Source organism: Melanostigma gelatinosum (assembly GCF_949748355.1).
Source record: "Melanostigma gelatinosum genome assembly, chromosome: 1".
Lineage (NCBI taxonomy): Eukaryota > Metazoa > Chordata > Actinopteri > Perciformes > Zoarcidae > Melanostigma > Melanostigma gelatinosum.
The window spans coordinates 13,619,081-13,629,093 of record NC_136634.1 but is presented as its reverse complement, the minus strand read 5'-3'; the positions used below and the strand labels follow the sequence as shown (position 1 = coordinate 13,629,093).

General features: G+C 43.7%; 1 protein-coding gene across 1 annotated transcript; it reads right to left on the bottom strand.

The window, feature by feature from the left end:
- Positions 1–4,071, bottom strand: prrt4a (proline rich transmembrane protein 4a; the record flags this gene model as incomplete). The annotated part of the gene is made up of 2 exons (XM_079277915.1): positions 1–2,099; positions 3,945–4,071. 2 exons carry the CDS (start codon positions 4,069–4,071, stop codon positions 1–3), a joined length of 2,226 nt encoding a protein of 741 aa, XP_079134041.1.
- Positions 4,072–10,013: the final 5,942 nt, after the last annotated feature.

The following is a 10,013-nucleotide window of genomic DNA, read 5'->3' as shown; positions in this document are numbered from 1 at the left end:
CTACAATTCAATGGTGTCACTGCAAACACTCAGAGTGTCAATTTGTCTGCACACGTTGACAAACTCTGCCTGCACAGCCAGATCCCATTCCAGCTGTTTGCTCTCACTCAGGTGTTTCGTACCTGCCAGCCGGCCAGATCCGCGACTGTCCTGGGAGGCTAAGCTCAGGGTTCTGTAACGCCGGTGGTATGACAGGTGTATTGCTTGGGGGAGGCTGCTCTGAGCAAAGTTTTGACCTCTGTTGGCCCAGGAATGTGAGCGCAGCTTTCCTGAGTCCTTGGGATTGCTGCACAGGCCATGTGTTGAACCACATACGCTCTCTTTCCAATCCCATTGCTCTGGTGGCACTGGTGGCTTGCTGTGAGATGTCAAAGAGCTATGTGGCTGGGAAGGTCTTGAACTGGACAGAGCGTTGTCTTGCTCCATGTCACCACAAGAAGAGGTTCGGTACAGGGCAATTTCCATAGAACTAGGCCCTTGCAGTGATGCACCCTGGCTAGGGGAGCTCAAAGAGAGGCTGGAAGAAGCATTTAAGAGTCTTGGCAAACCAAAGATACTATGAGAGAATAGGGATTCACTGAACAGAGCCTGGTCAATGCTGCGGGACAGGTCTATGGGAGACGGGGGCCGCAGGTCCCCAGTTGAGTCAGTATCCATTCCTAGGCTATCCAGTGACAATATCTGAGACTCAACTGCATTTTTAGGCTTGTGCGGTGGGCTTGGGGGTGTAGGCAGAGGTAGTACAGTGCTCTGGGTTTGGCTGAACTTGGGGACAAGCCCATTCCCAGGAGGATCCACCATTGAGAAAAGAGGAAGAGTTTCTGTCTGTCCCTTCATTATGACATCACAGACCACCAGCTGTTCTTGCTTACCCTGGGACCAAGAACAGTGAGAGGAGAGGACAGGATAATCTGCACCTCCCTGAGAGGTGAACCCTCGTAAAGGGGAACTACAGGAGAGTCGGGACCAAGATCCTGGCCGGGGATTAGTTATGGTCTTGATAGAGGAGTTGTTTTGACAGAATATAGGGTGTGAACCAATGAGAGACAAACCTAGACACACCCCAATCTCACAGAGCCTGCAGCCTACCTGGTATCCCCACCAGGGCCAGGGCTGGAACCCATAGCCATCAACCCCACCCAAACCAAGGGCATGCAGGATCCCATAAAACTGGAGGCCTCCACACCCTAACAAGCACAACGAAGCCCCTACTCCAGCTCCTGCTGCCCTACCCCAGTCCTCCACTTTGGCAAAGGGGCAACGTGCAGTTGGCATCACTGCAGGAGATCCTCCACTCTCTCCATTGTCATTCAGCCGGTAGATGTGTTTAGTGTTGAATTGCATCAAACAGTAGAAGATGAGGTAGGAGCATGAGAGAAAGATGGTGAGACATACAAACACCCCCTGAGGGAATAGCAGGATCACTGAGGGGAGGCTGTGGAAGAGCTGGAGCATGCCAACACACCCTAGAGAGACCCCAGAATACAGCATGGACATACACAGTAACAGGCAGGGTTTGGGCAAGGCTGAGAAGATGGTGGAATTAGCAAGTGGGAATGAAAGATACATGCGTGAGCGTAAGGAAAGAAGGATGAAGGAAAGGGAGAAGGCTGAAATCAAGCAGGGAAAGGGCAGTTCAGAGAGCAGCAGAGAGCCCAGAGGGGGAAGACGATCTTGATGATTGTAAGCATCGTAGAGCAAACAGAAAGCTTGGATCCCTGCAAACGCTAGAAGGAACAAGTGCAGCAGGGTGAAGTAGGGGCTACCCGGGGGACACCGCAGGGGCAGGCCTAACAGGCAGACCACAGAGATTAGGCCAAATACAGTAAAGACAGACCCCAGGCCATAGACGTGTGCTTCCCATGCAAATCCCCATGTGGCGAGGGCAGAGTTCCAGTCCGAATACAGAGGGACGAAAAGGGCAGAGCTGAGAGTCAGATCGGGGCGCAGGGACTCGTTGGGGGTAAAGTCATCTGGGTAGCTGGGAGTCCAGGACTGGTTTGATGTTTTGCAGGGTGTGGCAGGTGTGTCTGTGTTACCATCAAGCAACAGTGTGCCACTGGTTTTTGGGAGATGCGGGTCATCATCCTTGGAGTCATCTAAAAAAGCAAGTACGATGAATTGAAACATGACCAACTCATTTGTTGTGTCAACAGAGATTTTAAATGCAGACACAACTGAACGTTTTAAGTGTGAAAGTGGAGAGAGTATGCTGACGCACTAAAACAAGATGATGAACATGCTAAACTTATCCTGTGGAACATCAACACCAGCTTAGTAATTAGCATGTTAGCATGCTGATGATGATTGTAATAATGGTGACATTAATTTACAGAGTAAGCCATCATAATATGTTTCAATGAATACAGGCCAAAGTGATTATATGCACAGTATTTCTGTCCAAAAAGAGAGAAGGGGAGTATCTGCCATGTGTGAAGTTAATCCATAATAAAACAGAGCAGGCTTGGGCATCTCTAACTGGGTCACAGAGAGAGTGGGAGAATGAGGAAGTAGTGTAGAGAGAAAGATGTGTGTTGATTAGCCAGTATTGACCTCATTGATGCTCTCATTCTGTGTGGCTATTATTAAGCGTGGTCAAGAGGTGTTGGGGTGTCATTAATGTTGCATCCTTTCTCTAACAACATGCAGAGATATTCAAATTTCACATCTGACTATGATTGTGTAACCAATAAATAATGTAAGCATCTCATTCTCTTGGTCAAACAATGTTTAGAGGAAGCTGTATGCGACCAGATTCAGGGAACCTACTGGTTATAACTGCAAGACTGGTAAAATATTCAGTATTTTGTGTATAGGTTTATGGTTTGTGTGTGTAGAGTTTCAGAAATTGTGTTTTAGCAATTTCAAACCTGCAATTGCATAGGCAGCTTGAGGAAGAGTAAGTTCTCACATGGTAATGTCAAAGCCCTCCTCCCTCTATGTTTGTGGACACAACACATCATTTACTTTGACAAGTGAGTGCCATCATGTGTGTGTGTGTGTGTAGAGTAAATACTGTATGTGCACCACATTATCCAGTAACCTTTGGGTGTGGGTAATGTACTCTGACGAAATGAAATGTTTCGACATCAACAAGACAGTGGAGGACTGAGAATCTGTGATACAGTGATTGAGAAGGAGAGGGGAGAGAGGGTTTGGGAAGAGGTAGAGAGATTTTTGAGGAGGGTGAAAGTTTGGGGGAGTGAAGGGATGCAAAGCCTTCTGTGAGTGTAATGTGTCTGCCAGCAGAATACCTATCAGAGACACTGCAGTCACACATATATACTTGGAGTCTTGTAGATTTTATTTTAGGTATTTAATGAGGGCAACACTATAAATCCTACTATTAACTATAGGCCATAAGCGACAGGTGTTAACATGTGATTGGTGTCAAGTTTACTTAATGATGGATGCTCCAAATAAATTAAATTTCATTCAAGCCTTACCTTTATCTGCCTCCATGCGTACAGCTCCTCTGTGTAAAATATCCCCTGTAATATCAATTAATCCATCTCCGGCCTCTTTCAGTGGGACTGTCCCCTCCTGTGCCCCTTCCTGCATGACAAGAGAACGGCCTGTGGTCCGTCCCCAAATGGCTACTGGTGGAGTGGGCCGCTCAGGGCCGGGCCCGGGTCCAGCAGACAGCGGTGAAGTGGAGTCCGGAACAGATGGAAGTGAGCCAGCCCGAAGATAAGGAAACTGTCCATCAGTCGTCTCCTTCTGAAAGGCTGGGAAAGTTGTCTGATTCTCTCCTGTTTGTGTAGAATGCAATATGGATCGAGTATTTGTCTCAGCTGGCTGATACTTTAATGTTTGTTCCTGGGTGGCTCGAGGTGGTGCTCCTCCTGATGAAGACCTTGTTGGTTGTGTGCTCTCCTTGGAGGGCTCATCTTCTGTATCTGAAGGTCTGGATATGATAAGTCCCTTCTCATTAGAATACAAACGAGATGTCTCTGTGCTCTCCTGTAAATCAATGTATTCACCAATCACACCACTATCGGAATCCTCAGATGACGATAGGGGCCAACTCACAGGCAGACCTGGGAAGACAACATTCTCAGTCCCAAACATGGGATTCCCCGGTGCTAAACCAGATCCATGTGGTCTCTGTGGCGGCTGTGTGAGACGCCGTACTGCTGTGTCGGTGTCTGGCTGTTGTGCATCCTTGACATTTTCTCCAGCGAAGGCTATGACATGAAGTGATGGAGGCAAGGAGAGGGGGAGAAGAAGATACAGATTCCACAGAGAGTGCATGGCGAGGGTCTGCAAACTCCACCGCAAAGTCACATGCTGAAGGTTTTGACGGTTATCGTCCGGTCACAAGCTTGACAGATCTTTTAGCTCAGGTCTCTGGGGGATCTCATGCTTAACACACCGAGGGGGAGGGGGGGGAGAAAGGTAAATCTAATTCAAGACACAATCTGTGCAACCAATCACAAAAACTTGTGCATTGCTAGGATATTTGGAATAAAAAACTTGAATTTCTGCATATAGGGCGAGTGCTAAAATGCAAATATATGAAAGCGTTCAAAACCTCATACCCTTTCACCTATAAACTCCCAAAACATACACACAGTACACACGTCAGGGTGCAAATGTTCATTCATTATAACAGCACATTACTGTAAAAGACATTCAGTACACAACTGCTTTCTTCTAGATGTTTCCAGTTTAGCTTTCTTACCTCATCATTAGCCCACTCTGCTGCAGCCTCTTTACACATGTATGCTCCTTAGCGTCGCTGCATGCCTGCAGTCTCTGTCTCTCTGCGTGGCGCTCTGTGTCCTTTCATACTCACTGTGCTGTGCTCCTCTTCTCTCCATCAGTCGACACATGGGTCAGACCCCACCTCCTGGAGACAACCCCCGCTGTCCCACTCTCTGCTGCTGCACTGATCTGACAGTCAGATTGACTGTTTGCACGATCCCGTTCTCCTAAATATGAGGCATCATCCACACCACACACAGCATCATCATCTCTGACTGCTGTTTCTGTTCATCGCATCCCTCTGGTGAGAGAAGAGAAGAGAAGAGAAGAGAAGAGAAGAGAAGAGAAGAGAAGAGAAGAGAAGAGAAGAGAAGAGAAGAGAAGAGAAGAGAAGGACGGTGAAGGACAGAAAAAAGGAAAAAGTCATAAATATGTCATAGGGGCCAAAACATGCTGGTCAACCATCGGGCAGGCAGTGCCCTGAACTGACCTCACCAGTGCTACAGATCAATACCCGCTATTGACTTTAATTTACAACTGATGCTGTACCCTTCCTATTAAAGTGGCCATCACTCAATTTGTGTCACGAACATGAGTTAAATGAAGCAGGAAATTCTCTTTGAATGGCAGACATGCATAATGCATGATAGTGGTTACTTGTGTGCCTATGTACTGTAAACACAGTGCTTCTGAACCAAGAGGATGCACATTTAAACAGAGAATTGCTTCCCTAAATTCTGTAATTACCACTCGTGACCTTGTTGCCATGCCATTATTGTGGGAAGAGCTTTTGACTCGAATGATCTCTCTCTCTCTCTCTGATGATGCCACGTTACTCACGTTCTTTATTTTCCTGTTCATGTGTGTAGTTTTAACCCAGTGGGGGAAATCCAGTAGCCTCATGGCCTAATTTAATTCCCAAGGGCGGTCCTAAAATAGACAATGACCCACATACCTTTGGATGCATTTAGAGTCAGAGAGTTTAAAAGCATAGTCACACATCTGTGGCGTCTCTTTGAGGCTGGGGTAGGGAAATGAGAAGTCCTCCACTGACCATTGCTGAACTAGCAGTACACATGGTTTTTCAAGTCAGGATTATTGTTGCGTGCATTCTGCCAAAAACACATTGATTCTACTGCAATCCAAAAAATGTTTATAACTACGGATCAAACTACACCTCAAACAGATCTGCCAAATATATATTTACCACAAAACACAAAGACTAAAAGGCTGATTCTTAATGCCAGAATGGAGCCAATAATAAAGAGAGCTGTTCAGATAGATAGATAGATACTTTATTAATCCCGCAAGGGGAAATTTGTTCGCTACAGCAGCATTATGATCCAAAGTTTCATTTTGCCTCTGCAAAAAGTTCTGCTTGCAGGATGAAAACGCCTCTACTCACAACAGTGGGATTCAGATTAAAAAGAATTGAAAGGCAGTGAGGGCTTTGCTAGATCATTTAGATAGAAAGTCAGTGATGAAGATAGGAACTTCCCAAGGTGTGTGATCAACCCGCTGTCTGATGAGGACACAGGAAAGCACCAACCCAGCCGTAACTAAAGGGACTGGATAGGAACAATGACAGGCCAAACATATGAGCTCAGTGAGGGACATGGCCAAATTATTGCCGCCTCACACTTGCTATCCTAATTCATTGGACAACTGGTTTCTGTTTAGACAAGTCATACAACAAGACAAAGTCCGCAGAGATTAGGGTCCAGCTGGGAATGTGGACAGTCAGGACAAGACACGGGAACAAAGCTAACAAGCAAATAAGAAGAGGATAAAAACAAGTCATGGATAAAATAAAGTTAGATGTTGTGTATGTCCATGTGAGCAGAGAAAACCCTCTATTTGATTTGACCGTTACGCTTTGTCCCTTTTATCTTTTGCTGGACTGATGCTTTAGATCTTGACTGATTTCATTATTTAATCACAGTGTGTTACACTTCCTCTTTAATATTTCTAATCTTTGTGCATTTGTAAATGTTATTCCAAATGTACAGATTTTATAGACGTTTATTCTTTTTCAGGGTTAAGAGGTTAAATAACACAAAGACAAAATCACAACCACAGTCACAAATACACATTAATAATGATTGTGGATATAATTTGGAAGAAGGAAAATCAAATGAATATTGGGAAATTAAAGCTAATGCAACACTGAAAGAAACTAGAAAAAGCATTTCCTGCTGAAAATGCATTGGAATGCTGAAAACTGAAATGAATCGCAAAAACATTGCTGAAAATAGATATCCAATTCAAAAACAAATTGCAAAAAGCTGAATAATTCAAAAAGTTTAAAGATTACAAATATGAAAAGTCATATCACACCTCTCCTGAAAGAGCTGAACATTTTGATATTTGAACAGTTTCTGTGGCTTAAAAAAATTCATCAGTGGTGATATTTGTATTAGTATAAGTTGTAGTAGAAGTATTATTCGTAGAAGTATTAGTAGCATTAGAATAACTACTACTAGTAGTAGTAGTGATATTTGTAGTAGTAGTAGAAGTTGTAGTTGTAGTAGAAGTATTATTAGTAGTCGATGTTGGCGCTATTTATTTGATATTGTATTTTGTTATTTCATTTATAAGTAGTATTGTTTAATTATTGTAGATGTTTCATATGTTAAGATTATTTTTCTCTTTAATAGTAATTTGTTTGTTTCTATTATTTTTTGGGTAATTACTGTGGGCACCTGTTGCTATTTAAACAAGTAGAAAGGTAGGACCAGCATGCACCGGGGTGGGCGTATAGTTTTTACCAGCTACACAGGACAGGAGAGACAGCACGACAGGAGTTTGTTAATTAGTTTGTTTTCTTGTTTTATTTGCTTTATTTAATAAATACACCAAAATTGAATCCTGCTTGGACATTTGACTCTCTTCTGGCTGCGTAAAGATACCGACCACGGTGCATCAGTGGCGTTTGATTATTATTTGTTTAAGTTTGATTTAGCCGACAAATGGCCACTACATAAAGTAAAAACTACGCCCTAGGACTAAAGTAAAAGCTTAGCTCTTGGACTCAAAGGACCGATCCCACCACAGCCACAACGGGTTGGATCGTTTTTGGATTTCGTATGGATGATCAAAGAGGATTGTTTCATTCATCACTCTTGGATTCAATATCAGCGGGACAACTGCTTTGGACCGGATCAACACAGCGCTGAAACATCTCAAAAGAAACGGGTACGTGATACGACTGCCGTATAGGAAGACGGTGAAACGAGTGGAGTTTAAAAGTCTGTATTCACAGTGATGTACGTGCTTCTGGATGTTTAAGCCTGACTGCGTTGAATCGCTACAAATGGACATTGCGCAACACCCGCGCACCACTATCGGCGGCTTTCATTCATTAAAAAACCCGACTTCAGTGTGTGTGTGTGGTGAATTGGAGGAGCGGCCTGTAAGCGCCTTTGCTGTTTTTTGCTGCACTTTACCTGCATTCACGTCCGACGGATTTGATTGATGTGTGACAAGCAGTTTGGAAGAAGTGTTCAAAATGTCTGACGTTCAGGCGACGGATGTTGAAAGGCCGTCAGCAAGAAAAGACATTAAAATGACTTCTAAAGGCTTGGAGTTCTACACGGAAATGTACCAGCAAAAGAGGACCACAAAATGCAAACAAGCCAAAAAGTGTTTGAGAAACATAAGTGATTTAATGACTTCCAATAAAAATGTAAATTCAGTGAATGCTGAGCTTTTTACATTCATCAAGTGTTACCAAGATGCAAATGACATGCATACATCTTTTGTGAGCTTACCTTTACCTCAAGTTGAAGTTACAAGGCCAAATCTGTACTTCAAAGAAAAAATGACAATGTTCTATGACTTCACTGAAAAGGTAAAAGGCTGGCTGTCTGAAATGGGTTACCCATATGTGCAGCCATATAAAGATTCTCTCGACCACCAAAGTGTTGCAGATGAAATAAACCCTGAAGATAGTGCTTCTAATGTGTTAAGTGTAAAGATGAACTCTGTAAAGACACATTCCCAGCTATCACGGATTTCATCAACATCATCTGCACGCATTAGAGCTGAGGCTGACAAGGCAGCTCTGATGGAGCGCGTTGCTGCTCTAAAAAGGAAACATCTAATCGAAGCTCAGGAGGAAAAGTTGGAGAGGGAAAAAGAAAAGTTGAAGAAAGAAAAGGAACAATTGGAACTTGAAACGGAATTGGCAGCTACAAGTGCAAAGCTTCATGTCTTGGAAATAAATTCATCCCAGCGTGGCTCAAAATGTTCAGACGGAATGAACTCTTATGTTGAAAGGAACAAGTTCAAAGAAGCAAGACTATTAAATCCCCATGCCTACACCTTTGTTCCTGTTGAAAAGGATGTTATTTCTGTGTCTGATCCTATAATGCAACCACAGGTTGTTAGGCCTAAACAAAGGTCAAACACACAAATTGATGAGATGCTCGTAAAGACTGATTCTCCAGGTCAAACGACACAAACTGTGAATGAAAGTCAAGCAGGACTTGTGCAACCTCAACCCCATCAGAATGACATTGTAAATGTGATGCAAAGACAAAATGACATCGCTGCTCTGCTGGTCCAGCAAAATCTGTGCTCTGTCCTGCCTGTAAGAAACATTCCTGTGTTTGATGGAGACCCTCTTCAGTACAGGTCTTTTATCAGAGCTTTTGAAAATGGAGTGGAGGAGAAGACAACTAATTGGAGTGACTGTTTGCACTTTCTCGAACAATACACCAGGGGGCAGCCAAGAGACTTGGTGTGCAGTTGTCAACATCTACCTTCAGATCAGGGATACCACAGAGCCAAAAGTCTTCTCGCAGAGCACTTTGGAAACGAATACAAAATTGCATCTACGTATATGGAAAAGCTTCTCAGCTGGACGCCTGTTAAAAGTGAAGATCTTAAAGCATTGCAATCATTTTCCCTGTTTCTTCGAGGATGCTCAAATCTAACAGAGCAAATGATGCATATGAAGGAACTGGACCTACCATCTAATATGAGGAGCATCATCTTGAAACTTCCTTATAAGTTAAGGGAACGGTGGAGAAATGTTGCTTGTGATCTGCAAGAGCGACGTGGCCGGAGAGCACTGTTTGAGGATCTTGTTGCTTTCATTGAAAAACAAGTCAGAATTGCCTCAGATCCACTTTTTGGCAACATTCAGGACTCACAACCTACCAACTTGAAGGTCTCCAACGTTAGTTACTTGAAGCAAAGGAAAAAAGGAAGCAGCTTTGCCACCAATGTTACTGCAGTGAAAGAAGGAGTCATCACTCAGTACACAGGAAACAAGACGTCTTCCTCTCTTCACAACTGTCTGT